General features: G+C 47.8%; 10 protein-coding genes across 10 annotated transcripts; 4 read left to right on the forward strand and 6 right to left on the reverse strand.

The window, feature by feature from the left end:
* Positions 1 to 1,335: 1,335 nt before the first annotated feature.
* LY89DRAFT_444138 (uncharacterized protein) lies at positions 1,336 to 2,246 on the reverse strand. Its single transcript, XM_018207570.1, has one exon. It carries the CDS (start codon positions 2,000 to 2,002, stop codon positions 1,496 to 1,498), a length of 507 nt encoding a protein of 168 aa, XP_018074822.1. The 5' UTR covers positions 2,003 to 2,246; the 3' UTR covers positions 1,336 to 1,495.
* Positions 2,247 to 3,812: 1,566 nt separating this feature from the next.
* On the forward strand, positions 3,813 to 4,763 carry LY89DRAFT_695113 (putative TATA-box-binding protein; the record flags this gene model as incomplete). Its single annotated transcript, XM_018216750.1, has 4 exons — positions 3,813 to 4,078; positions 4,138 to 4,225; positions 4,281 to 4,695; positions 4,747 to 4,763. 4 exons carry the CDS (start codon positions 3,813 to 3,815, stop codon positions 4,761 to 4,763), a joined length of 786 nt encoding a protein of 261 aa, XP_018074823.1.
* A 647-nt stretch (positions 4,764 to 5,410) lies between these two features.
* On the reverse strand, positions 5,411 to 7,345 carry LY89DRAFT_715859 (FAD dependent oxidoreductase; the record flags this gene model as incomplete). The annotated part of the gene is made up of 2 exons (XM_018218230.1): positions 5,558 to 7,345; positions 5,411 to 5,451 (listed from the first exon to the last, which is right to left on the reverse strand). Exons 1-2 carry the CDS (start codon positions 6,933 to 6,935, stop codon positions 5,411 to 5,413), a joined length of 1,419 nt encoding a protein of 472 aa, XP_018074824.1. The 5' UTR covers positions 6,936 to 7,345.
* A 2,215-nt stretch (positions 7,346 to 9,560) lies between these two features.
* LY89DRAFT_610620 (uncharacterized protein) lies at positions 9,561 to 12,086 on the forward strand. Its single transcript, XM_018210555.1, has one exon. The coding sequence runs from the start codon at positions 9,642 to 9,644 to the stop codon at positions 12,048 to 12,050; it is 2,409 nt and encodes an 802-aa protein (XP_018074825.1). The 5' UTR covers positions 9,561 to 9,641; the 3' UTR covers positions 12,051 to 12,086.
* A 234-nt stretch (positions 12,087 to 12,320) lies between these two features.
* LY89DRAFT_771376 (uncharacterized protein) lies at positions 12,321 to 15,181 on the reverse strand. The gene has a single exon (XM_018221884.1). It carries the CDS (start codon positions 15,174 to 15,176, stop codon positions 12,399 to 12,401), a length of 2,778 nt encoding a protein of 925 aa, XP_018074826.1. The 5' UTR covers positions 15,177 to 15,181; the 3' UTR covers positions 12,321 to 12,398.
* Positions 15,182 to 16,245: 1,064 nt separating this feature from the next.
* On the reverse strand, positions 16,246 to 17,264 carry LY89DRAFT_715861 (uncharacterized protein; the record flags this gene model as incomplete). Its single annotated transcript, XM_018218231.1, has 3 exons — positions 16,813 to 17,264; positions 16,568 to 16,754; positions 16,246 to 16,458 (listed from the first exon to the last, which is right to left on the reverse strand). The coding sequence occupies exons 1-3, from the start codon at positions 17,031 to 17,033 to the stop codon at positions 16,246 to 16,248; spliced, it is 621 nt and encodes a 206-aa protein (XP_018074827.1). The 5' UTR covers positions 17,034 to 17,264.
* Positions 17,265 to 17,413: 149 nt separating this feature from the next.
* Positions 17,414 to 19,000, forward strand: LY89DRAFT_666143 (uncharacterized protein; the record flags this gene model as incomplete). Its single annotated transcript, XM_018212886.1, has 2 exons — positions 17,414 to 17,532; positions 17,581 to 19,000. 2 exons carry the CDS (start codon positions 17,414 to 17,416, stop codon positions 18,998 to 19,000), a joined length of 1,539 nt encoding a protein of 512 aa, XP_018074828.1.
* Positions 19,001 to 19,058: 58 nt separating this feature from the next.
* Positions 19,059 to 20,894, reverse strand: LY89DRAFT_695118 (beta-lactamase/transpeptidase-like protein; the record flags this gene model as incomplete). Its single annotated transcript, XM_018216751.1, has 4 exons — positions 19,059 to 19,464; positions 19,515 to 20,026; positions 20,191 to 20,664; positions 20,775 to 20,894. 4 exons carry the CDS (start codon positions 20,892 to 20,894, stop codon positions 19,059 to 19,061), a joined length of 1,512 nt encoding a protein of 503 aa, XP_018074829.1.
* A 420-nt stretch (positions 20,895 to 21,314) lies between these two features.
* On the reverse strand, positions 21,315 to 23,899 carry LY89DRAFT_640053 (uncharacterized protein). Its single transcript, XM_018211650.1, has 5 exons — positions 23,584 to 23,899; positions 23,087 to 23,482; positions 22,368 to 23,013; positions 21,958 to 22,316; positions 21,315 to 21,907 (listed from the first exon to the last, which is right to left on the reverse strand). The coding sequence occupies exons 1-5, from the start codon at positions 23,584 to 23,586 to the stop codon at positions 21,551 to 21,553; spliced, it is 1,761 nt and encodes a 586-aa protein (XP_018074830.1). The 5' UTR covers positions 23,587 to 23,899; the 3' UTR covers positions 21,315 to 21,550.
* Positions 23,900 to 24,729: 830 nt separating this feature from the next.
* Positions 24,730 to 25,671, forward strand: LY89DRAFT_610633 (nuclear transport factor 2). The gene is made up of 6 exons (XM_018210556.1): positions 24,730 to 24,795; positions 24,882 to 24,899; positions 24,977 to 25,041; positions 25,095 to 25,166; positions 25,222 to 25,320; positions 25,374 to 25,671. The coding sequence occupies exons 1-6, from the start codon at positions 24,789 to 24,791 to the stop codon at positions 25,482 to 25,484; spliced, it is 372 nt and encodes a 123-aa protein (XP_018074831.1). The 5' UTR covers positions 24,730 to 24,788; the 3' UTR covers positions 25,485 to 25,671.
* Positions 25,672 to 25,974: the final 303 nt, after the last annotated feature.

A 25,974-nucleotide genomic window follows, 5' to 3' on the forward strand; every position in this document is an offset into this window, starting at 1 on the left:
AGTATTTCGAGAAGTAAAAGTGAGTCCACATTTTTCTGACATTATCATACTCTCCATAGTTGAGTGTTTGTTGAATATGAATCCACTTGTATTGTTCCAAGAATTGTAAAGCAATATTATTTTCGTATGTTAATTTGAACGATATAGAATCAAACCGTGTAGTTGTCTTAACTCTGCAAAGTTTATGTCAATTGTTGACAACAACAAACTTATTAACGATAAATAGATAGATGGCCAGAAAGAGAACAGCTGTATCTAAAGGATAATTTGTCCTGAGAACGTTTACACTCTATCATTGTGCGTCCCGCGACACGACCGAAACGGCGTTGTTTGACTCTTGTAGGCGTTTAACTGTTGCAGAATATATGAGAAGTTAGACAGCTTATACAGTATATATATATACCAACAGCATGAAACTAGTTGAGTAGAACGCAAAGCAAGTGGAAAGTGAATGAGAATAGATTGAGTTGAACACGAAGTAAGTGGAAGTGGAAGTGAATGAGAATAGATTGAGCAGAATACGGAGCTAGTAAAAAATGAATGAGAACTTGGAGACCTACTTACAGGTTCAGATCACGTGCTGTTCGGAGTGTTTCCACGCAAAAGGAGGAGTGAATGCTTCCGCATCGTGCAATGGACGATACATTGCTTGTATTTTTTTTTTAAATTGTCTGACGTTGTGATAAGGCACAGCTAGGCTGGGGTAGAACATCCAACAAAGTACCAAACATTCGTCTGGAACAGAGTACAATTGAAGTTCTACGGACAGCAGCAAATTTCAAAGGAACGTGCACCAGTAAGTTCAAAGTATGTAATTAGAAATAACGGACTGGAGCTAGAATTAGCAGCGGCGCAAACTTAGACCTTGCTAAATGAAATCTAACAAGGCTGTAATTTGGTGGTACTGAAATGGAAACAAAATGGACTGCGCCGCCGGTGAGCTGCAGCCTCGCCATCGACGCACCTCGAGCGCCACAAGGATGCTCACCGAGTAGCAACCATCACGACATTCCTGCGCGAGACGGCGCGCGCGTGTGTGTCCAGATCCTTTATTTTGATATTAGTTGTCAGACATTCCTTTTGCTATTGCATTTGCATGCACGAAGGAGCAATAGGATTCAGACATATCTGGCTGAAGACTCTGATTCCCTCAGCCTTGTACCTATTCTTGCATAAACGCTACGATCGGAATAAGAGGCCAGGCTAGGACTGAAGAATTCCATGATGACTGTCCACTTTTTGACTTGAATCATCAGTTGAGACGAGGCTGTCACAGCAATGTGGACCGACTCTTGGTGTGACTGTGAACACGGTGTCCAATGAAAATGTGAATGGAGTCATGATGAACTGCTGGGACGAAACAAGCGCACAAGAGAATTAATTGGTGCATCGTCCGAGTACACAACTTTACCTTGACAAGGGTAACCTACTCGTATGCGCGACATATCCTCGGCTTCGAGGTCGTCAGCCTCATGGGTTCTCGGCCTGAAAAGATTTACACGTGAATGACATCAAGAGCCTTGACCCCAAGCGCTTGAGAGCGGCCCAAAGACCTCCAATCATTTCTCATGTCGTCGCGTCGCGGTTTGAGATACGATGCGGGGCAGGATAAGAATGGAGATCTGGTGGATGAAAATGATTCCATGGTGATGGAGGAGGGGTGAACGAGGCTCGGAGAATCATTGTGGGTGGTAGTAGTGGATAGTGGATTCGTGGTGTAATGAGTACTGTACCGTACCGTACCGTACCGTACCGTACTGTAACCCTTTTTGCTGATATCGTGATGGCATCGATAGTGAGTAAGTGGTAGGCTGGCCTGGCCTGGCCTGGCTCGGGGATAACGGTGCTGACGCTTGGCAAGCGAAGTTGGGGGCGATCCCAAGCTATGAGGGCGATGGTGGGTGGCAGCATCGGATCCATCGTCGCATGCCCAACCAAAACCAAATCCACATAATAATATATAATGGAAGGATGAGAAGAAAAGAAGTAGAGGTTCTCGCATGGTGAGTGCAAAGAAAGCAAAAAGTGCATCGATTATTTTGCTTGGTCTTGAGTGATGGGAAGTATATTGTGGCGTTTAGGCAGCCGCAAGAGACGCTCGGTGGCTTAATTTTTGGTTTGCTTCTCTTCTTTTTCTCCCGGCCTGCGAGGACTGGAACTGGGCGAAGATGGAAGATGGGCGAGAAAAGGGCGAGAGAGAGAGTTGGACTGGGGTTGGAAGACTGCATTGAAACCTTGATCCCAGCCCCAGTCGTCGGCTTCCCTGTTTTATGCAGCCCCCTTTCGGCATTGGCATTGGGCCTGGCAACTCCTGTGTCGCCTTCCCAGCCACTCACGGCCGAGAAGAGTGTGAGTCATACTGTATCAAAGATATGAAATATGAAATATGAAATCCGCCCGCCGGGATTATGCTGAACTTATGCTGGGATATGCACTCATCTGCAACCTGTGCATAATTACTGCATTATCCAGCCCTCAGCCTTCTCCTTATTATGCCATATTTATACCTCGTCGCAGCTGGGTATCGCAAGGCTCGAGACATGTGTATGATCGGAGGTCGTCGTGGTAACTCGGTGTGAAAGGGAACGTCGACGGGAAGGGATCGTACTGTAGAAATGACACCTGGTCTTCTCTGCGATGAAGAGGAATGAAATGGAATGGAATGGTGGGTTCATCGCTTTTTTTCGGGCTCAACATCCCAGGATTCCTTTGTCGGGTGGCGAGTGAATGAGTTCGCGACCGCCACCTTTGTGATGGGGACAGTCATTATTGCCTGCCTTCTTCGTGCATCCAAGGCGTGAGCGTGAATGAAATCTTTGACCACATCTTTTCCTGATGAGAGGGTTCATGATGATGATGATGTCGATGCAAATGAGCGAGTGAACAAATGCGACGACATGCCCCCTATTCTCTTCGGGACGGCGCACGGGTTCGTTATCTTCTCCTGAAGTTTTAAGACCAGGTTGACACGAATAAGGGGGCTGATCGAGCCTGTTGATTGGAGCACAGACCGCGCTATGGAAAAGAGAAAGAGCCACTAAGTCGCTAGGGGTGCTAGCGTTGCAGCCTCAGGCTCATAATGAGGCAGCCACTCGGCCTGGCTGCGTAGATAAATAGTGCGGCCCTCGCACCTGCCTTTGCGATCTCCTTCCGCCTGCGCTTGTGAAATCTGGTACCCTGCCTGGTTTTTCCCCACACCCACAACCATTTCTCATCATCCGTCTCCCATCTCTCTCCATTCAAAACAACTTCATCTTCCGCATCTCGACAGCGCACCGTGAATAACAGTGCCCTGCTCAATACATTCATTGCATCAGGTGAATCGCACCGCTCAGTCCGGTTTGTTTATCAGGGTTTTTTCCGTCGCGATCCGCTCTTCTTCGATCGGTCATCGTCATTGTCGCGTCGCATAGACTTGCGCCTCAAAGGACTTCGCACAACCCGAGAGTTCTTTACACACAATACTTAATACTGTCGTCGGTCGCGATCGATCAGGTCGACTTCCGCACACACACATTACCTTCGTCGAGCAGCGACTGTAGGGGAGACATTGAGTTGTTCTTCTCCCACAAACGGTACGGCTTCATCTTCCCTCGGCAAACAAAGACTATAAAAACTCCCACCCCACCTTCCACTCCTCTACCTCATACATCCTCTTCGCAACTTCGACGTCGAGTCGCCATCAAACGCTCTCGAACGTCAAGCGCGCATACAAAACACTCAAGTACATCGATCTGACAGTACTCCTCCCATAGACTTGCTCTCCACCTTCGATCTTCTCGATCTTCAACCCACCCTCGATCTCTCTCAAGATGGATCAAATCCAAACACATCCGTCCAACGCCGCGCAGGCAAAGACCTTCATCGCTCCCGGTTCCCTCTCCTTCCCAGGTGGCGCTGGTGAATTGACTCCTCCCACCGAGGCTGATAAGCAAAATGGTCAGAGAAACGGGCAGATGAACGGTAGTCAACAGCAGCAAGGTCAAGGCCAGTCTGGTAACGGGGTGACTCCCGCGACCCCAGCTGCGACTCCTGGCGCTACGTCGACGGGTGTGAGCGGTATCGTTCCTACCTTGCAGTATGTATAACCCTTTGTGCTCCATCATCTAATACGTGGGGCTTATCTCGTATGTAAAGAAATATCGTTGCCACCGTCAATCTCGATTGTCGTTTGGACCTCAAGACGATCGCCCTTCATGCGAGAAACGCAGAATACAACCCAAAGGTACTTGCTGACTCTTAGGACTGTTCTTCCTTTCTGTTCTGACTAACCTTCCCAGCGTTTTGCGGCTGTCATCATGCGTATCCGTGAACCCAAGACCACGGCTCTGATCTTCGCCTCGGGCAAGATGGTTGTGACTGGCGCCAAGTCCGAAGATGATTCGAAGCTTGCATCACGAAAGTATGCTCGTATTATCCAGAAGCTCGGTTTCAACGCCAAGTTCACCGACTTCAAGATCCAGAACATCGTCGGCTCTTGCGACATCAAGTTCCCCATTCGTTTGGAAGGTCTTGCGTCACGCCATCACAACTTCAGCTCTTACGAGCCAGAGTTGTTCCCGGGTCTCATCTACCGTATGATCAAGCCCAAGATTGTGCTCTTGATCTTCGTTAGTGGCAAGATTGTCTTGACCGGAGCCAAGGTCCGAGAAGAGATTTATCAAGCCTTTGAAATGATCTACCCGGTGCTTCAAGGTATGTTGTACTTACTCACCTTCAACCCGACTCGTGCTAACTTGACTCGAGACTTCAAGAAAGTCTGATCTGGCCTGGCCAAGATCTGCATCAGCGGCTTGATCATTCACCCTCCCGCGATGTACCACCATACCCTCTTCAACTTGTACAAGTATTGTCGATTACGATTTCACGAATTTTCACAAAAAGCTCCTGCTTCTGATGACGACTCCCACACACCCTCCTGACAAAACATATCGTCTCGAGGTAGTCATCAGTCGCCTACGATCATACTGCATTGCACTGGCGTTACTGGGGAAAGAGTCAAGACGGCTCCACATTTGATCCTTTTAGCATGTTGTCCCTTTTTCGAAAGAACATAGATTGCACACCCACACCGATACGGCGATGGCATGTGCGCAGGTCGAAGATGCCGTCCTAATTGCATTTCTGACTTTTCCCATCATGGATCGATCGATCGCAGAGTTAATGGCTCGTTGGTCACTCACACACCCCCCTTCTCCCTCTTCTGATCCTTCCTTATGGCAAGGCAAGATATCAGGGGATTTGTAATGCTTGTTTTTTTTTCATGGCAGCTTCATGGTAGATGAGATCATGGTAGCTGGCCATACACATCGTCGTGGAGGCAGTCCCCGTTTGCGAGAATTGGCATTTGCATTTTACATTTGCACGCATGCATGCATGGCTCTGCTGGATTGCTAGTAGTGGATGGATTTTATCTCTTTCTGCGAACGATGACAGTGGTTTCTGCACGGGCTGTCGTCGATTAGGTCTCATTGCGATAGACTAATTCAACACGATAGATAATACCTCTCCGTCTCTTCATGCTGCTGTGATATGTGACCCAGTATTTATAACTTACTCCCCTCCTTCCTCCTCAACTCCCTCTCCAACACCATCCCCGGCCTCCCTCCCCTCGACCCATCCTCCGTAACCACATCCTCCACAACTTCACTAGGCCATCCCCACTTCCCCCCAAACTCCTCAACCCCCTTCCCCCTCCCCTCAAGCACATCCACGACCCGCTCCCCAATAACAGGCAAGAACTTATACCCATGTCCACTTCCCCCCGTCGCCAGAAAAACACCCTCCATCTGCGGATGATACGTGATCAGAAACTCGCCCTTCGGCGTATCCGTATACCAACATATCTTGCTCGCCGTAAACGGTCTTTCTGCTAGGGAGGGTATCATTTCTCTTAACGCGGCGCGACAGGCGAGTTGGCCCTCGAGGGGTACTTGGAGGGTAGGGTCATCGCGTGTGGTGCGGGGTGTGGAGATGCTGATTTTTTGGGCGGGGGAGGATGGGTTGGGGAGGGAGAGGGGGTTGCTGTATCCGTAGCCGTGGCGGGCTATTTTTAGGGAGGGTTTCGAAGGGTCCGGAGAGGGTGGGATGATGAACATTCCTGTGGACATGTTGAGGAGGACGGGGGCGCGGCTGAAAGATTGCTGTTCGGTGGGTGTAAGGGGCAGGTAGCAGAGGACTTGGCCTGTTGCTGTGGCGCGGCCGCGGAGGTCGATCAGAGTTCCTGTCCAGGCGCCTGTTGCGAGGATGGTGAGGTCTGATGTGATTTCTTGGCCTGTGGATAGTTTGACGCCTGCGATTTTCTTCTTCTTGTTGGAGGTGGAGGGAGAGTATAAGAGGGAAACGGCTTCCCCTTGGAGGAAGGTAACTCGGTTTAAGGCTTCGACTTTCTTCCTTAGGAACCTCATGCCGGCTTCTGCGTCTGCCCAGCCAGAACTCGTGTTGATGTATCCCCAATCCCCGTTTCCGCCTCCAGTCCCCATCTCCTTGTCTATTTCCCTTCTATCTTTCAACTCTTTGACTTTCTGCTTCTCCGATCCCATCTCAATCATATTCTCGAAGCTCCCTCGAACGTATTCTTCTCCCTGCTTCCCCTTGTCACATACCAGTACTAACCCACTTTCCGTATACCGTCCCTCTTCTCCTAGCCCAGCTAGCACTTTTGCAACGCCAGCTTGCTGTGTGCTAGATGAGGATGAAGAGCGCCAAGTTTCCATGGCTTCAGCTCCCATCTTGGCATATGCAGGGTCCGAATAATCGGAGCGGATAATGCGAGAAGTATCTATCGAGGAGCCATCTGGAGAAGGGAATGGTGAACGGTCTAGAAGAGTGATTTTGGTGTGTTTGAAGGAGGGCCGTAGAGAAAGCGACAGAGCTGTCGAGAGGCCAAAGACGCCATGGCCTAGGATGAGGATCGAGGATGGTGGTTTCTCCATCCTCTATATATAATAATCAAACTAGAAAACTCTAAGAGAACCAAATTGAGAAAGAAGAAATCTGCGCAACAATAGCTGTGTAGCACTCCCAAGCAGTGAAGATCTTGACTGAAGGGAACCAAAGATTATATACAAAACAAGCTCGACTAAATATCGAGTGAAATGAGAAAGAAAATGAAATCAAACGATGCGACACCGGTCTAGCTTGCCAGTCGTCAAGTTCTTGTCGAAAGTGGGGTTCATGGTGGGGTATTTGAAGGGCGTGCTTTGGGTTTTGGCGCATGTCGTCGGAAGTGCGGCAGGGTCGTGGTGTTTTGCGGGTTAGCGAATGTGGTACAAGTGTTAATGGATACGAGATTGAAGAGAGTATTTTGAAGATGCTGAAGGAAGAATAGTTGGAAGAGAGTGAGGAGGTTGGAAGATTTGGAAGGAAGGATGGGATGGATCTTTGTTCAGGAATTCCAGGGGTGCATAGGCGAGCTTTGGAAGGTACGATCAGAGCTTGTGACTGTGGCCTGGAAGGAAAGGTTGCGGATGATTCTATGATTCTCCTGAAACTATCTAGAATCATAGGGAGATGTGAATACTGTATGTCGTTTTCGATTATATTCATTCTTTATCTAATTTTGGAACTGCGAAGTCCCTCTTGCTGAGAGGTGCAGGGATCGTAACTCATTTATCTACAATGATTCAAAAAGTCTCTACATATTCATTCACTCAAGGACAACAATTATGCTTCTATAGAATATTCTCAAGTACTGCTACTCGACGTGCACAGTTCTATATTTCGCTCGAACTTGCAACATTTACCCTTAGCTATAAAGAAAGCTTCCCTGTTATTTGAGATGTCAGCAAGAAAACTACTGGCAATAATAATCGGGATTTTTGGAATATCAAAGCATGGGCACATAATTGCTAGAATTATAAGAAATAAATGAGAGCGCTTTTGAACAGAAAGCGACTGTTGAAATTAAAGCAATTGTGAGGAGGTGAATACACTGGGATCTGACCTGCTTTGGACAGCTGGTGGTTCTTTAATTAACAATTGCATTAGAACCAACGACAAGAATACGGCCAGACGAAAATGAGCTGATGAGACAGCAAGCATTGTATTGACAACAATAACTTTAGTTTGTCTGTTAGCAAAAAATAACTTTGTATGCCTGTGAGTGTAAGTCACATAAAATTTGGCAACTCCAACCCGGCCCCAAGAACCCAAGCCATGGAGCGGAGACAGCTAGAGAACTTGTGTTTGACAAAGGAAACCAACCGTGTCGCAGTCTTTCTTTTATACGTCGCAGAACGTCGATGAGTCGCTCACACTAAAGCTCGAAAACCAAAGTGAATCAGAACTATCGTACTGTGTCTCTTTCTAATTCACCTTTTAACGCCGAAAACTAAACAGTGAATCAGAAGTACAACGCTCGAACGTGCTGTCACAACAATAATCAGTTGACAACAACTGTTAGTTAACAATAGCCACTAGTTGACAACAACCACTAGTTGATAACACCCATTAGTCGATAACATTACTTTACTATCACCTCGGAATATTTGCCAACCTATTTACCAACATGAAAAGTCCTCTCCTCTCCACAACACCTGCACCTGGCACCTGGCACCTCCCACTGAGGATCTTTTTTTGGCGTTCGAATATTGCTAAAGAATCCGGAGAAACTTCGGGCGGTCGGGGTTTATATAGATTTTGAGGAGAGCTGTTGGACGGTGGATGGGTTTATACGTGTTGCAAATTCACCTAAACTCACAAAATTCACCCTTTTGATTCGAGTTGTTTTCGAGGTATATAAAGAATCTACTTTTCGAACTTCTAGACAGCAACATCTGATTCTGGAATTATCACCTCTACACATGGCCCGGGCACTCTACACATGTCTTGCTGCCCGGGCCATGGCGACCATTACTCTCACTTCTCAAAGAGTAGATATGCTTCGTCAAGACGTAACATGAATGTCCTTTCAGTGTGGTTTGCGTGAGCTTGTTGTCACCATTCTTACTGTTGTCAAGAAGATCATTCAGCCGGTTGTTGGTAGAAACTAAGGCAACTTAACAACAATAAACTCCTTGAGAACAACACCAAACCCCTATCTTCTGCAATTGAAATAGAACCAAGTCTTGAGCCTCAGAACTAATCCTTAAAACTTCAGTGCGAAGCTTCAAGCAATTAGAAGCACGTAGCCCAAGCAAAGTGTTACCAAACACAGGACATTGTCACGGCAGCCACTGAAAAAATATTGTTGAGAAGAAAGAAGAAAAGAAGATCGCCGAAGCCGAGTATATATAGGAAGAGATCTCAAGCTTCCAGAGCCCGTGATTCAGAATCTAAGGATTTGTTCAAGTGAATCCAGAGCCTTATGCACCAATGGAAAACTTTCTGCATCATTGTGGAGTTCTCTAGCTCCATCATTGATGCATGGTAAGGCAGCTTTTGCCCGTCATTCAAGCCTCGTTATTCACAGGTGTACGATTTCGCAAAACTTGTGCATTAAAGACCGAGGTACCTAGTACCTAGGTGTGTGGTGAACACTGACCAAAAAAGGATTAGCGAGGTCGAAGCCGAGCCTCAATCGCGAACACCTCATCTTGTCGCGACAGCTCTCAGAACTTCTCCACTTTCCTACACCAACTACCGCCCAGTCGCAAATTCTTCGACAAACAAGTCCCACTAATCGCATACGAGATGTAACAATGGCATCCGAAAAGAAAATCGTGGAATTCCCAGACGTTGAAAACAAGCTGCAAGCACCAACGAAGAAATCACTCTTCGAGCGCCAGAAGGCAGAAGCAGAAGCCAAACGCCTTCGGGAAGAAGCAGAAACTAAGGCCGTCTACGAAGATTTTGTCAAAAGTTTCGATGACGAAGACGAGGCTCCTGTGAAGTCGGGCTTTGGAGGCAATGAGGGACCGAGATATGGAGGATTCAGTGGTGCGCCGCCAAAACGACATTTTAACAATGGACCTCCGAGTGGACCTGTGGGTGGGAGAGGATTTGGTACGCCTGGAGATAGGGATCGAAGAGGTGTTGGGAGTGGGCCAGGAAGCTTAGGACCGCCTCCGCAGAGCTTGAATAAGAAGAGAACGTTTGATGGGTTTCAGCAGGGTTCGAGGAATAATGATCGAGGATTGTTAGCTTTCGACGACTACGATCATGACGAGAGACCTTCGAAGCGACCGCTCAACCTGTCCGACGACGAAGATGAAAGGGCAGGCAGTGGAGGGAGGGAGGAGGATAGAGCAGTTGCGAAACCTACGTTGAGACTTGCTTCACTCCCGCCAGGAACTTCGCCTGCTGTTATCAAGGCTCTCCTTCCTAGTAATTTGACAGTCGATGCAGTCAGGATATTACCACCCTCTGGACCAGGCGTATACATGGAGCGAAAGAGCATGTCTGCGATTGTTACTTTAGCAAAAGATACAGCTGGGAATGACATCGATGCCACAGTCAATAGTCTACAGAATAAGTACCTTGGATATGGATACTATCTAAACCTCCATCGACATTTGTCTTCGGCAGCTATATCGAGTTCTGCTTCAGTTCCAGCTCTTGGCACATCCATGGCTTCTCAGCCTTTTGGAGCAAAGGCGGTTGATCTAGCTCCAGCAGGCAGAGGCCACGCTCCACCAGTTCATCAGAGAGAATTCGCCCCGCCAACCTCGTATGCGCCATCAGGACCAGGACAGCTGCCTCGAGGCGGTCAATTGCTACAAGTTCCCGTCCAAGCACCACGAGATATCAAAGAATTGAAGCTAATTCATAAAGTTATCGAATCATTACTTACCCACGGCCCTGAATTCGAAGCCCTACTCATGAGTAGACCCGACGTCCAACGTGAAGAGAAGTGGGCTTGGCTCTGGGATCCCAGAAGTACAGGTGGTGTATGGTACCGATGGCGCTTATGGGAAGTACTCACTGGATCCTCAACTCAGAGAGGAAAGGGCAAATATTTGCCATTATTTGAAGGCTCGTCAGCCTGGAAATCTCCGGATCAACCATTAACCTACGAGTACACAACCCGTCTCGACGAGTTTGTCTCAGATTCCGAATACAACTCATCAGATGACGAAGACTCCGGAGACGAGGGAGCTCGACGACAGAATCAAGCCGGAGGACCACCAGATCCAAACGCCTTGGCAGATGACGGAAAGGCCTATCTCAATCCGCTCAAGAAAGCAAAACTTACACACCTTCTCGCACGTCTACCAACAAGCACAGGCCAACTTCGGAAAGGAGACGTAGCTCGCGTTACTGCGTTTGCAATATCTCACGCCGGACGAGGAGCAGACGAAGTAGTCGCCATGATAATCTCCAACATCGAAAAGCCATTTGCCTACACATCCGCCAACCCAGACCGCCGGAAAGAAAAAGACACGAGTGGCGACGACGCAGCCGAAGACGAAGACGAAGACACCAGTTCCGCAAGTCTCATCGGCGTCTACCTCATCTCCGACATCCTGTCATCTTCATCCACAAGTGGAGTCCGACACGCCTGGCGGTACCGGCAACTCTTCGAAACCGCACTGAAGCAAAAACACGTCTTCGAAAACCTCGGAAGAATGGAGCGAAGAATGAACTGGGGCCGTCTCCGAGCCGAGAAATGGAAAAGAAGTGTAGCGAACATCTTAAGCTTATGGGAAGGCTGGTGTGTATTCCCGCAAGAAAGCCAAGAGTGGTTTGTCAACGTATTCAACAACCCACCTCTCACAGCCGAAGAGGAAAACGACGCAAAGAAGAAAGAAGAGGAGGAGGAGCGAGAAAAGGAAAAGAGCAAGAGTCGATGGAAAGCCGTTGAGGCGCAACAAGAAGAGGCTGCGATCGAGGAAGAAGATGTAGATGGTGAGCCTATGGCTGAAGATGAAGATGTTGATGGTGAGCCGATGGTTGAGGATGAGGATATAGATGGTGAACCAATGATGGAAGACGAGGATATGGACGGGGAGCCTATGAAAGAGGATTCTCAGCCCGCGTCGCCGCAATTGGACAGACCTGTATCTGAAGAAAAGACACCTGCTAAAGTGGATAGTATGCCTGCTGGTGCAGCGAGGAGAAGACCACGGGCCGTGGATATGTTTGCTGATTCTGATGATGAAGAAACCTGAAGTCTTTCTAGGTCGAAAATATAACATAATACCCAGAGATGTCTCGTCCGTAATGATACATGTTTGTAAATATGAAAAGTTTGCTACTGTGTTCGCCTTCTGTTACCTTCTCTGCCTACCTAGGGAAGTTACACTTGAAAATTCCCGGCAAGTGCCTGAATTTTGCCTATATTTGTCACTTGCAGTAAGCTACATCACGTTTGAAGACACAGTACATATAATCGGAACAGTATGTCCATCTAGTTATTTGACATTCTGTGTAACGATAGACTTGCTATTCAATACCTAAAGCCCCGTCATTCTGCAACGACCCGATCTAATCAACTATCTCCATGCTTCTTTCCATACTCAACCAATCCAGTCCACACTCGGATTTCTTGGATCTCGATCGCAATCATCACAATCATGAGGCTCGCAAGGTCCACTTTCAAGCAGACAAGGGTCCCTGAGAGTATGTGCTCGTTTCGTGCCCGTCAGCTGTCCGTAGATACCGACAAGATCTATCTTTGGCTGTGGCGGGCTTCGGTCTCTGACCAGACTCATACGGTCGAAGAATCCAGCTCCGAATTTTCGCGCTGTATTTGCTGGCGACGGTGGTCGTGAATCCTTGGATTCATCAGCAGTCCCCGGACTCGATGGCTTCCTTGGGGGACAGACTGATGGACGTCGCCACTTGCTACTTGGAACCTCTCGCTCTCCCTTGTGTACGTTGTCAATAGTTCGCACACGTTGAACTTTCTGCGCTGGTACGGCTGAACTTCGTCTTCGTTCGTGACCATGGCTACCAATCGCAGAACCCATTTTACTGAGATCACCTGCACGAGGTAACGCCGTTGGATGATCCTTGACGATACTCTTCTTGCGCATGTCAACTCCTTTATTAGACTCTGCGCTGTCCAACTGTGATACTGGTCCAATTGTTGCGTTCCCCTTGGCTGAGCTTTTCTTTCGTAGATCAAAACTAGGTCTGAACTCTATACTCCTGGCAGGTGAGAGTGTACTGGGCGATGATAAATCAGCAGATCGGTGAAGACACGCTTGTGATGCTTTAGGAGTGACAGATTTGGATGATCGCGGTCCGGAATATGCATCTAATCCAAGGTCGTAGAGAGAACGAGCAGCCGTCAGGGGTGGCGTTGTGATCATTTCTGGAAGAGGAGAATACCATTCTTCTGTAGTCTTCCTTGGCGGAAGAGGGGGAAAGGACACGACGTCTTCAAGTGTCATTCCTCTGGACCTAGATTTGTGCAAATTGCTATCTGACGCCGCTGGTCTTGGGACCGGTCGTATTTTGTGTTTCGATCGACTTTTGGGAGTTAAACTTGCCCGACCCTCTACCGGAACTCTCTCTCTCTGTGCAATATGACCGAAATGGTTCGTATTTGATGCTGATATGTCGTTTGACTCCGAATCTGAAGAAGTTACGACGAGAGGGATGTCAATCTGCTCCGTCCGTGATGACCATTCGTTGATTGAAGCATTCGCGTTTTTCGGATCAAAAGCATCACTCCTATCCCCTGTGGTGGAGAAATTCCGTGATGGCTTGCATTCGTGATGTTGAAACATGTCTCGAGGCATACCGAATCCTTGAGAACATTCACAGTAAGGAGATCGCTTTAACTCTTCCTCTTCCGTTGTAGAACTCGGGCTGTTGGGCGACCCTCCTTGCCAAATGACTTCATGCACACTACGTTGAGAGGCCACTCGTGTTAGAATGTTACGAGCCTTACGCACGGGAACTACCTGAAGATAGTCAAATGGGCCGGATCTAGTTTGGGCTTCGGCAACAGTGACTCCCAGATCTGGGAAGCTTGGTGGTATAACAACTCCTTTGCTAGTGATACTAGGAGATCCGCTGCCCGCGGATGATGAGTTCGTGCTTTTCGTATACAATTTCTTTCCGTATTTTCGTTTCAGATTCTCTTCGATCAATTCAGTGATAGATTCGATGTCTTGGCTCGTGATAAGATATGCGGATGGACGCCTCTGTTTCAGGAGTCCTTGCAGCCTTGCTAAGGGCGTGCTTCCACCGGATGGTTCCTCTGATTTCAGAAAGGTACTCGGGGTTTGACTTGTGCCAGACCGAGAACTCAACACACTCGCTCTCCTCAAGGTGATAGATGCAGGAGTCTTGAGTTGCGCAGATGGAATTCTTCGAAGAGCCAGTCTTTCTCGTACGGTACGAACAATGTCATTGTCTACCGCTCCGCGAGTGAATGTCGAACTCCTAAAACGTGGGTCGAATGGTTGAATGATTGTGGCATCTTCCGACGTTGGACTCGCCAATACCGCTGAAGACACTGGTGGTAGTGTCGAAGTCAATTCGGATATGATTTGATGAGCACCAATCTCAACTGAGCTCCATCTTCTAGCAGATGTGGTCTTAAGCTTGGGCGTCATACTAATGGTCAAACGGTCACTCGTATCGGCATTGCGGAGTTTTGACTTTGTATGATGACCGCCATGCCCTTCACACATATCTTTCTGACCTCGTGGAGCTGTCGGTACCACTTGGCATCCTGGCAGCCACCAGTGCGATTGACTTCGATGTTCGTCCATCGTGACTTTGCGGTGTCTGCACTTATGCCGTTTGCTGTGCTGTCTCTTCACTTTCTTTTTTGCTTCCTTGTCATAAGGCATTGTATTGGCTCTTCGTAACTTTTTGATCATCGTCAAGCTAGTCGTACTTCCCCGACGAACCTTGTATGGGGGATTATCGTTATCGCCTTGGAAGAGAGGAGGTGTCAGAAATTCGCTGCTGCTTCCACTACAAGTAGTGCGCCCTATGTCTGATGAGTGAAACGATCCGCCAGACGGGCTGAGAGAACTGGAATATATGTTTGAAGCATTGTCTGACGGCGTGGCTGTCCGTGTCACGCGTTGTGGTGGCGGCGAGAAGTAGTCGTCATTCTGTCTGGGCTGCTCGTTGGGTGGTGGAGTCTTGACTAGAGTAAACGGAACAGATGGTGTTTGAGGTAAACTTAAAGCTCCAGGGCTAGCATTTCGTCTTTTTTTCGCAGGTTTTGAAGAGAAGTATGTATCCTCAAGGCTTGACCTGTCCGCAGGCGATAGTTCCCGTGAGGAAGGATGATCGATTTGGAGGACTGGGGTGGGTTGAGAAGACATTTTAGGACATCTAGGATATGTGAATTGAGAAGATTAACAATATTCCGAGTCAAAGCTCGGTCGGAAGACCTCGTTGTCGAGGATTTGGTTTGGTTTGATTTGGTTTCAGAGAATTGATGACGAAGGATAGGTTCTGGGAATGTTTCTAGGAAGGAGCGACACATCAAACATTTTGATCCGCCGGAGAAATCTGCGAGGAAAGAATGAGTCCAACCGCTCGGGAAATTAGAGATGCTTTTAAAAACCACTGCTTATGATTGAGACCGGCTCGCAGCCCTCTGTCCATCTGACAAACCTAGGGGGCTCTATGACAGCTGCGCCATAAAAGATCTAAATGTAGCTGTTACTTGAAATGTCCTCGTATGCTTCCCACTCGCATCTTAGAATCCAACAACTATATGGCTCATGCGATACACGACGAGGAGTTCTTTGACCTACATACCTATGTGATGATTTGGACGCGAGAAATCTTGTTTTGGTCACAAGCAGTTGTTTGATTTGTGGCACGTTGCATGCCGCAAAAATAGCTTTAATGCAAAATATTACTTCAGATACATGTGAACATAACTTCGGAGAAAAGGAAATTTTAAGCATCATCTCAATGCTTGAAAGTGAATGCGTGGCTCTCGAACTCTTTCCTCGCTTAAAACATTTGTGGCTAAGCTAAAAAGTTCAAAGCATATAGTTTTAAATAAGAGTTCTCTTCCCATAAGCTCACATGGCATTCCATCTAGGCCGATGGTTCAGGTCAATTGTGCGTTAAGAGGTGGAAAAAGTGTAACAACGCCTGGCCCGAGTAGTTAACAACGTCTACACACGCCATGCCGAGGGCAATCCCCCACTCGAACCGACGACAAGAGATTAAGACAATCGACATCGGGTCTAACTCTTTTGTCTCTCATGCCTATTTTCCTTTCTGTTTTTTTGGTGTTTTGTTTACATTTTTGACAGCAAATTTTAAGCGAGAACCAAGACGCGAAAGACAGGCTGACCACCTGCAATTTTATCAAGGTATTGAGCGTATTGAATATACCAGATATGTCAATCAGTTTGATTGACTTCGTCAAATTCATTTTCCAAGTATCTCTCTGCCCTTAGCGGCCATTGCAGCGTTGTCCTGGAGAGTGTTCTCCTTCCATCCATTCAACGCAGCATCAATCATCGTAGCCGCCAACTCGTCAACACGAATGCAAGCTTTAGCCCCAAGCATCCACCCCATGAAATCGCGTGGGTTTTTGAGTTCTTTCTGAATGACAAAACTAGCCTTCACGATCAGCGTTTCCTAGAGTCCTTCAGTCTCTGGTTTTGTAGCGAAGCCAAGCATGTTTTGTTCATTCTGACCCTGCATTACGTTCAGTATAGCAATCTTCTTCCTTTCTCGGCTGCTTTACTTTAATCTTCCTCATTTCTGACTTGAACCACAATGGTTTATCCTGATCTCTTTCCGTTGCAGCTCCACTAAGATGGACGTAACGGAACTTCTTCTTGCTTTCTGGCAAGGTCTTCGACAATGCATTGCCAAAAGCCAGAGGATAATCCACTTCAAGAGCTTTATCTCCTGCTGTGGTTCCCATACACCTATAGATACGATCAGCCATTCTTGCCCCAGAACACGACGCTGGGCCAGACAACCCACCAAATGCAGGCATCTGCTCCACTTAGCTCCGTGAGAATAGAGTCAGGGTAGGAGTTGAAGTCTTTCATGATGACAACATTCAACTTTGGATCTTTGGTAAGTGCTTCGGGTAGGTTTCGTCGAGAAAGTGCCGCCACAGAGGTGATGGCAGGATTTCGAAGACATTGTGACAAGATTTCGCCTCCTATAAAGCCAGTACACCCCGTAAGAATGAGTTTCATGTTGATTTATGACTTTGGAGTGCTGAAGCTCGAAGAGAGTGGCGAGCATTGACCCCATGAGAGGTAGAAGAATAACTGTGTCAGACACTAAATCCGTTAACACCGGAGGGACAGCAGACTAATGAATGAGACGTCCTGAAGCTTTAGAGATAGGGGTCCAAGGAGTTAGAGCATGAAGAGAAACCCGCCTTCAACATAAATTCCGAGCAAAGTCAAATTCGTGGCGACAAGTGAACTGTGTATGTGTAGGTGACCAGGTTAAAGTGGGTCATTCAGGGGAAGCTACCCCACATCTCGCTTGCCCAGAGCGAGACCAAATCTGTACCTCACATCTCCACAGCTATCGCTTCTCCACGCGTTCACAGATCCAAGACATCGTCATGGCTTCGCAGAAAGACCTGCAAGAGCTTTTACGCCTGCTAACCACAGGTCGCAACAAGGTCCCTATGATATCTGCTATGGGGCGCGTTAAAGCACTTCAGGCGGCAAATCTTCGAAGGTAGTTTCTCGAGCCTCTCATTCTCCAAGCCCAGCTAATGTACTGCAGTATCTCGGACATTGCGGCCTCAGACCTTACCACCCTAAACGATGTACTGAAGGACGAAAAAGTAGCCAAGTCGCTCCTCACAGCATGCAAATCCCAGACCAAACCTGGAGCAGCCAAGCGCTCTGCCTCTGAGTCCTTGTCCTCTTCTGCCAAGAAACCCAGGTCCGCTTACGAAATTGCGAATGAACCACAAACTCCTGCCGAGCTCGAAGCTTCGCTAGAACTCCCGCAGCCATCCGCAGACGAAGAAGCGATTTCCAAGTCAGTGATCTACACGAATCGAGCCCCTCTCGTGCTGGCTTTTGCCGTGGAGCTGCTGAAATATACAATGCCTGAACAACCACCGAGTTCGAGACTGAGTATGGCGCAAGCTGTTGTGAGCGTCAACTCGAGAAGCAAAGCAGTTAGTCTGGGGATAGAGAAAGGGAAGGGTGCAGATGAGGAAGGGTGGGGCATGGGACAACCTAAAGTCAGAGTGATGGGGAGGGAAATAAGCGTGCTGAAGAGAACTGGGTATGAATGGAAAGAAGAGATCAAGGTGGAAGAAAGTAATGGACCTGAGAGGAAAATAGAGGAAAGCGCAGACAACACGCAGGACACATTAGTGTCAGAGACAGCTGCGGAGAAGAAGCCCAAGGATGGATGGACGGTTTCTACAAGCGTCACCTCGAAACAATCTGCGTTCGTCGCAAGGGCAATCAGCATTTCATCTCCATCGGAAGCATCTTCCAAACTCCAGAAGCTGTTGTCAGACAACAAGGATCTCAGAAGCGCCAGCCACAACATCACAGCCTGGCGCGTACAAGGAGAGTATGGCGTTATCGAGGATAGTAATGACGACGGCGAATCTGGTGGCGGACGCCATATCCTTGGACTTTTACAGGCAGATAATTTCACAGGTGTCCTCTTGGTCGTATCACGGTGGTACGGCGGTATCATGCTCGGACCCGATAGATGGCGGATCATGTCTCAAGTTTCCCGTGATGCCCTGTCACAGCGTCTACGGGTAGCTGGAGTTATTGGGCAAGAAGCCCTTTGGGGATTAGATTTAGAGGCTATGAGGAAGACGGATGCGCCGGTCACTGGTGGCAGAGTTGCAGGAATGCCGATTCATAAGCCTGAGGGTGCTAGACAGTATATTCTCAAGTCTTTTAGCTCACCGCCTGATTCTGAATCGAAGAAGAAGAAATCAGGTGCTGCGTTGGACAGAGAAAGGGAAGAGAATCTGGGGTTGTTACTTGGAGCACTGGACATGCTATTTGGATCATGGGTGGATCACATCACTCGGGAAGAACTTGACCGCAGAGCTTGGGGTTGGTACGTGGGTGTGAGGCCCGAAGTGGAAGCCGGCGTAGCTGGCTGGGGAGGAAAGGGAGAAGTGAAATTGATTGATATATTAAATCTGAGGAGGAAAGGATGAGATGAATGAAATGATCTCAAGCCCAAGAAACAGTCCCGCAAACAATCGACTCTTTGTTTCACACTCCATCAACTCTATCAAACCAGACTCGCCCATTTGGACCCATAGAAGGCTCTTCTGCTATCCCAAACTTCCTTGCCACGCCATCAGGCCCGATCACGAACTCAGCTGCCACTGCATTCTGGTAGATGGAGCCTGGAACTGTCATCGAGTCCATGTACGCCATGAAGTAGTCCCCAGTGACTTGTTCCAAGTCCATATGGACGTTGTACGAGGCGTATCTGTCAATCTGAAGAGTATCGTCCTTGACGTATATCGTGAAATTTCGGAATCCAGGATTGTAGTACGTCCCAGCGTACCTCTCTAGTTGGAGACTGAGAGGACGCTTGTCGAGTGTATATGGGTAAAAGTTCGATTGTGCGTCATTGTAAAAGTTGATCTGCTTGAGTCGCTTTCCTTTGTGGCTGATGAACAGTGAGTCGGTATCCGAGGAGGCATAGGAATTGCGACTTACTATTCTAACCAGTTAAATCTCTGAGCATGAGACAGCCCGATCTTGTCGTCAAGCAACTTGTGAATGAGCTCTATGCATGCGAAAGTGGATGTGTATGCAGTATTGCCGCTAGCCACAGCTGCCCAGTTCAACTCAGGGATGAAAATGATATGATTACCAAATGCTTCAATGCCACCCGAGTGCATGAAAACCTGGTAGCCGTTATACCAATCCGTCTCCCATCCCAGTGTATAAGCCATAAATCCAGCGTAAGGGGAGCCTTCTGGTTGGTCGGCGATGAATGTTCGAGGACTCTTGAGCTCTTTGCAGTCGGCTTCTGTCAAAGGGGCTGAGCATGAGAGAAGGGCTCTTAACCATCTGGCGTGGTCGTGAACGCTGGCGATGATACTTCCGGCTCCGGTTATAACTGTCACATCTGGGTGGGGAGTTGATTCGTAGTGGTCTTCCTGCCAGCTATAGCCTACTGCCATGCGTTTCGAGGCAGCTTTCTTGGCGTCGGTAAGAGAGAAGAACTTTCGAGAACGTTAGCACGGTACTAGAAAACGTACAAACAGGACTTGGCTCTAATCAGTTAGAGATTTCAGGTTCAGTCTCCCAAGCAGTCTCTTGTCGTATAATATGCCGGACTTTGCGCGCGGTTGTATGCTCAGATCATTGTCTAATGAATAAAACTTACAGTCGATTTCATTCCCAACGGCCCCCATACTCTCTCCTTCAAGAAATCTGCTATTCGCTGCCCAGACATGGTATCAACCACATAAGCAGCTGCAACATACATAATGTTGCTGTAATGGAATGTTGATCTTGGCTCCGATGACATTGGTAAGTATCTCAAAGACCTTACCACGTCCTTCGGCGTGCCCATATGTCCACCGTAATCGCCACCGTAACTCATATCATGCCTTGCCATGCCAGTACGGTGGCCTAGAACATCTTCGAGGGTGATATGCTTGGTAGCCCATTCATCCTCCAAGACGAAATCCTCTCGAATGAGAGCCGAGACTGGTGTTTGCAATGTGAGGCCGCTGTAATTTCCCGAAGTGATGAGCAAGGACACAGCTGCTGCGGTGTGGGATTTGGTCAAGCTACCGCCATAGTATAGTGTCTCGGACGTGGCTTTGATGCTCGGTAGGGTGGCATATCCGTAGCCCTGTTTTCAAAATGTAAACAATAAGTCATTATTTGAAATGTGCACGATTGTTCAAAGTACCACAGGGACTCGAGCCAAAGCCTAAGGCGAGGAGTATGAGAGCAGCGTACCTCAGCCCAGATATCATGACCGTCAACTACAGCTATAGACAGCCCCGGGACATTCCATTGGTCCAATGTGTACTCCGCTAACTCAGCAAACTCTTCGTCAAGAGGATTTGTTGTATGCATTGGCCTTTGGCTCTTCCTGCCAAGAGCAACAGGAGCGAATGAGCATAATAGTAACGACAATCCAAGAATTCGCAACATGTTGAAACAGCGTGAGAGTAATTAGGCATGCAAACGTGATAAATGAAAGCGTCAAAACTTCGACGGCTACGTAGTATTATAGGAAGTCGTGAACGTCCATCCGAGGCAATTCTCGGTACCATAGTAATGCAAGATAAGAACTTTTTTCTGCATGTATACTAGTACAATGCAACCAAATGTGACATGTACAAGATAAAGGATTTCTTGTGTCCGAATGTGGCTTAGAAGGAAAGGAAATCGTGACTTGTGATACTTGTGTACCCACCGATCGACCTTTGCTGCGGGTCCTAGCCTTATAACAGCCTGCCAGGTCACACCAGGGAAGCCTCCCGAATCTCTCATCTTATTTTTCATATGATTTCCATTAATCTACCACAATGCTGGGTATCACCGAGATGGTGATTGTGTCTGGGTATTTTGATTCTTACAAGGTTTTGTGCTGCAAACCACCTCCCAACACTCCGAAAGAACTTGCTCCAATGCCTTCTTTCCAATGTCCACAAAGCCTGAGTGGTGTAAATTATTGGTCAGCAAGGAGCTGCAGCTGTATTTTCACAATATAGCGCATGGAGTATCGTTCATAGTTCCTCGTCATCATCCATCTTCACCTCCTCGACACTAGTTTTGGGAAGTGGGGTTTGTGCGGCTTCTGCTGCTGCTACAACGTCTCCTAGCGAGCTGGTAAACCCTGCTCCTAACCGCTGTTTCATAGTGTCGTTGTCAATGTCATAAAGACTTCCTCTATGCTTCTTGAGTGGGCTGCCTACGATAGAATCATCAGGCAATCCTCCAAAGACATTGTTTGGCAAGATATCCTTGGGAGCCGAGCCAGTTTCAGGTTCAGCTGGAGGAGTAGCACCAATTGATGTCGTACCGGAAGCTGGCGACTTGCGAGAATTTGCACCGAGAGGCTCCGCAGAATGTTGTCGCTTGAGCTATGCAAATGTTAGTGATATATTTTGACTGAAGATCAGTCAGAACATACCTTGATTCGTCCTACACCATCTGCCAGTTCGCCAGAGAACTTTGCATCATCAGGACTTAAAAGGGTCTTGACATCCTTGTCGTCAATATCCTCCATCTTTCCGACGAGTTCAGGGTCATCTTCATCCTCATCACTGTCCTCTTCCATTGCACCTCCAAGGCTACCGTTGCTCTTCTTCCTGGATTTAGATTTACGTGCGGTAGGGTCGTTCTCTCGGAAAGCGGAAAAGCCAACGGTGCCTCTATCAGGCTTCAATGGTCCAAGATTCGAGAAATCCAACTGTGTTGATCGTCTCTTGGTCGTAGCGGGTGTGGCCTTCTGTTGCTTTGGAGACACGATTCCCATCTTTTGTAGTTGTCCTGGTCCTAATGTTAGCACAATGATATATGTAGAGGGGGTCCAGAACTTACGCTCTCCTCGGTAGAAGAATGTGAACGTAGCAAACGGCTTATCTGGCCCATCAATGCCCGTTACAGTTTGTGTACTGATAGACTTGGGATCCAGCGTCTTTGGCTTTGCAAAGCTCGTAGTATGATCAATATCTGCCTCATCACCACCCTCCTTATTGTCCTCGTCATCATCGTGAGCGTCGAATTGTGGAGAATATTCGCCCCTCTTGATTTCACCCGATGCCAGCACACGAAACATAGCAACCTTAATTTGACCTGCAGCCTCTGGTGGTGAGTCGTCGTCAGAATCAGAAGATAAATCGTCGTCATCCCAGTCATCGAGCTTCTCCACTGGTGATTGAGCATCCGGTCCATATCTCAGAACTTCTCGAGGTCCTAATGGCTTTGAGGTAGTCTTGGTCAAGTCTTCATCACTGCCGTTCTCCTCCTTCCTACGTCTGCGACGCTTCTCGAACTTTTGTCTGCGCTTTTCGATCTTGGCAGCTGCATCCTTGCCCTCGAGGTCAAGCCCATTCAGCCATCTCTCCAAGCCAACCTCGCGAAACAGAAACTCTCTCTCTGCTAGACCACCCCCTTCCGACTCAGGAACTTGTACCCAGCGCGAGTTTACCCATGTCTCTTCTCCCGGTCGAAGTAGAGTGGCAACCTAAAATTACGTCCTAGTCAGTTGGGCTCTCTCGAAAGCGGGGTTTGAAGCCGCTCTGGACATTGCCACTTACCTCCTCTTTCAGCCTCCCATCGAAATAGATATAGGCAGCAATGGTTTCATTTTCGGACTTAGTGATCGGGATATAAGGACCAATACTTCCAACGTAGCTACCTCTTTGCGGGCCGACACCAGGTAATCCGCCAACAGTCTGCGGTTGGGGATGTGGGTTCTCTGGCGAAGGCTTTGGAGTGGAGTAAGGTACAGCAAGACCAGGCGTAAGGAGAGTGATCGAGATGGCGAATTTGGCGGGTTCGGGTTTGGTCGAGGAGGAGTCTTGTGGTATCTTCGGCTTGGGTACTGGGATATAGGTATTCACGCGTGAGACTCTCGACTGCTTCTGAATAGAGTATTCTGGTAAAGGAGCGCCTTCACTATGGATCGAGACTGCAATTCCTTTAAAGGCGGGCTGAACAGTTCAGTATTTGAGGCAGAAAACTGCAGAGTAGAGGGAAGTGGAGGGAGGTTGACAGCTCCCATAGAAGTGTCTTCCAACGAGATCCCACATACCATTTTGGTCAAGTATGCCGCGGCAACCGAAGCTGCGCAACTTTGGCGGACAGGAGATGGGCTGCTTGTCGAGTACTGGTTCTCGGACGCAAGTCGTTGTCGTTGACTGGAAGTTGGTTGAGGCTGGAAGAGGCTATAAGCCAGACGAGCCAAAGTCGAAAGGATACAGTAGAGAGCGTTGCGCTCAACCAGCGAGACAGGTAGACTGCAGGTCGCAGTCCCACTCGCGCGAAGCCTTCAATATCTCTTGAATCGATTTGCGCGAATGTGTTCAGAATTAAAGAGGTGGTGGTGGTGGTGTTTTCGTTCTATGAACGGGCTCGGCAAGCCTTTGGCGTAGCTTCAACGCGGCTGGAATCCGGAGTCAATAATCCGGGTCACGTAGCGGTATCACGGATTCACAAGTCATTCGTCATAATCTCCCAGATTGTATCGCACATTGACAAGTCATTCAAAGTCTGTCGCTGAAAAAGAAATGATCTATTTATTCTTTTTCTACACAACTGGTGACCACCTTGCGTATAAACCGCGAGGATTATCCTACCTCTCCTTCGCCAGGTACTGTAGAACAAACGGATAACCTCGTTGACACCAATAAATCTCCAGTTACAACAGTTTTACGCAGCAATAACCTGAATTTCAAGTTTCCGAGACATGACCTTCCCCACCCGCACCCTCGATATCTGTTCTTGAACTGTCAGAAAGTTAGCTATTATTCTAACACATCTTGAGACAGTAGAGCGTGTGGTTTGAATGAGTTCAGACTGTTGAGCTTGTTGGTTGACTCCTCATGGCTAATAGGTTGGCCGTTCTTAAGGGCAGAAGTTGGGTCATCATGATAGGATTATTGGAATAGTGGCAAAAAAATAGCAACTTACTAGGTGGATAACCTTTCTATAGGGAGCTTAATTGATGTTAGTAGGTAGGGAGTGAAGAATTCATATCATGCTGAATACTAGGTGTAGGTAGAGCAAAGTTGGGTTGACTTGAGCGTTGTGCAAGAAACTTGAAAGAGAAAGGTTGGAAGGAAAATAGACTCGAGATTTTGAGACTTTATTTTTAAGTGGGCCGCTAAGAAATCAGGTCACGTGAGAGCCTCGGTGGGGTTCTGTTTTGTGCCCCCCTTCGTGACAACAGAACATCGCAACCCAACTCCCAGCCGAACCCAAGTTTCTTTCAGAAAATTCTTGAAACAGACCATCAAAATGGCCAGTATGTTAATACCCCAAAATATCTGCTCGCCTCTGCGCATATTCCTGTCTCTTACAGCGCGTAAAACATGCTAACTCGCTCTTCAGACTTCGCAGATGTCGCAAGTAAGTGAATATCTTCCCAGCGGGGCCTCTAGACTTCGCTGTAAGGCCTATGCAAATACTTATACTTCCGTTCACAGAGCAGTTCACGGATTTCTATTACAATCAATTCGATGCGGACAGGAAGCAACTGGCGGCTCTCTACGTAAGCTTTGGTGGTTTACACTGGAGGACCTCTGCTAATAAGTAATAATACAGCGTGAAAACTCAATGTTGACTTTCGAGTCAGCATCTGTGATTGGAGCTCCTAGTATTGTGGAAAAACTCGCGGTAATGCCTCATTGTTCTAGATGAAGATTACTCTTCTAACCATAAATCTCTTTAGTCTCTTCCATTCGAGAAAGTTAAGCACGCCGTCGGCACCCTCGATGCACAACCTGCTCCCCACGACGGTATTCTTATCTTGGTGACAGGTGCTTTGCTGGTTTGTGACCATTGGATGAAGTAATGTGCGACGGGCTGACAGTGCCTTGTCAGGTCGATGCTGAAGAACGTCCTATGAACTATACCCAAACCTTCCAACTTCTCCCTGATGGCGCCGGAAGCTTCTTCATCTTCAACGACATTTTCAAGCTGGTATACGGATGAAGCATGAAGTGGGGCGTAGATGTGGTTGGTTACATACGGAGTTGAGGGGGGGAAGCTTTGTTTTGCGAGCATTATACCGATCCTCTACAAAAGAATGCTGCAATAATACACCGACATCACGATGGATTTGCGAGCTTTCGATTTCAGGCCATCACCCTAGGTAGCAAATGCAAGTCTATCTGACTTCAACATATGACGTGGCCCTTGTTGTGCTGATTCTAGGCATCCTCGATATGTGACAGTAATATCTGTGAAACTTGTGATACAGTCTCAGAGCCCAATACCTATTCAAAGGATGCCTAACATGGTATACACACAGGCATCTCTTTTTTCAAGTCTTGAAGCTTTGAAATCTCTTAAAGTCCTCAGTGAATTGGGACTTCTGAGACAATAGTACAAGGGGTCGAAAGTAACATACCAAAGTTTCAATTATGCCAAATTAATTATCAACAAAATGTTCCCAATCAGAACTCCTCCAATTGAGAGGGTT

Source organism: Mollisia scopiformis, assembly GCF_001500285.1.
Source record: "Mollisia scopiformis unplaced genomic scaffold LY89scaffold_6, whole genome shotgun sequence".
Classification (NCBI taxonomy): domain Eukaryota; kingdom Fungi; phylum Ascomycota; class Leotiomycetes; order Helotiales; family Mollisiaceae; genus Mollisia; species Mollisia scopiformis.

Bases quoted from the DNA above. Each gene is read 5' to 3' on its own strand.
- LY89DRAFT_444138 (XM_018207570.1), bottom strand. From the start codon at position 2,002: ATGCGAGAACCTCTACTTCTTTTCTTCTCATCCTTCCATTATATATTA.
- LY89DRAFT_610620 (XM_018210555.1), top strand. From the start codon at position 9,642: ATGGCATCCGAAAAGAAAATCGTGGAATTCCCAGACGTTGAAAACAAG.
- LY89DRAFT_771376 (XM_018221884.1), bottom strand. From the start codon at position 15,176: ATGTCTTCTCAACCCACCCCAGTCCTCCAAATCGATCATCCTTCCTCA.
- LY89DRAFT_640053 (XM_018211650.1), bottom strand. The intron at 23,014-23,086 runs GTAAGTGGCAAT...ACGTAATTTTAG, and splicing joins ATGGGAGGCTGAAAGAGGAG to GTTGCCACTCTACTTCGACC. The intron at 21,908-21,957 runs GTATGTTCTGAC...ACATTTGCATAG, and splicing joins ATGGTGTAGGACGAATCAAG to CTCAAGCGACAACATTCTGC.
- LY89DRAFT_610633 (XM_018210556.1), top strand. The intron at 25,042-25,094 runs GTAAGCTTTGGT...GTAATAATACAG, and splicing joins AGCAACTGGCGGCTCTCTAC to CGTGAAAACTCAATGTTGAC. The intron at 25,167-25,221 runs GTAATGCCTCAT...AAATCTCTTTAG, and splicing joins GTATTGTGGAAAAACTCGCG to TCTCTTCCATTCGAGAAAGT.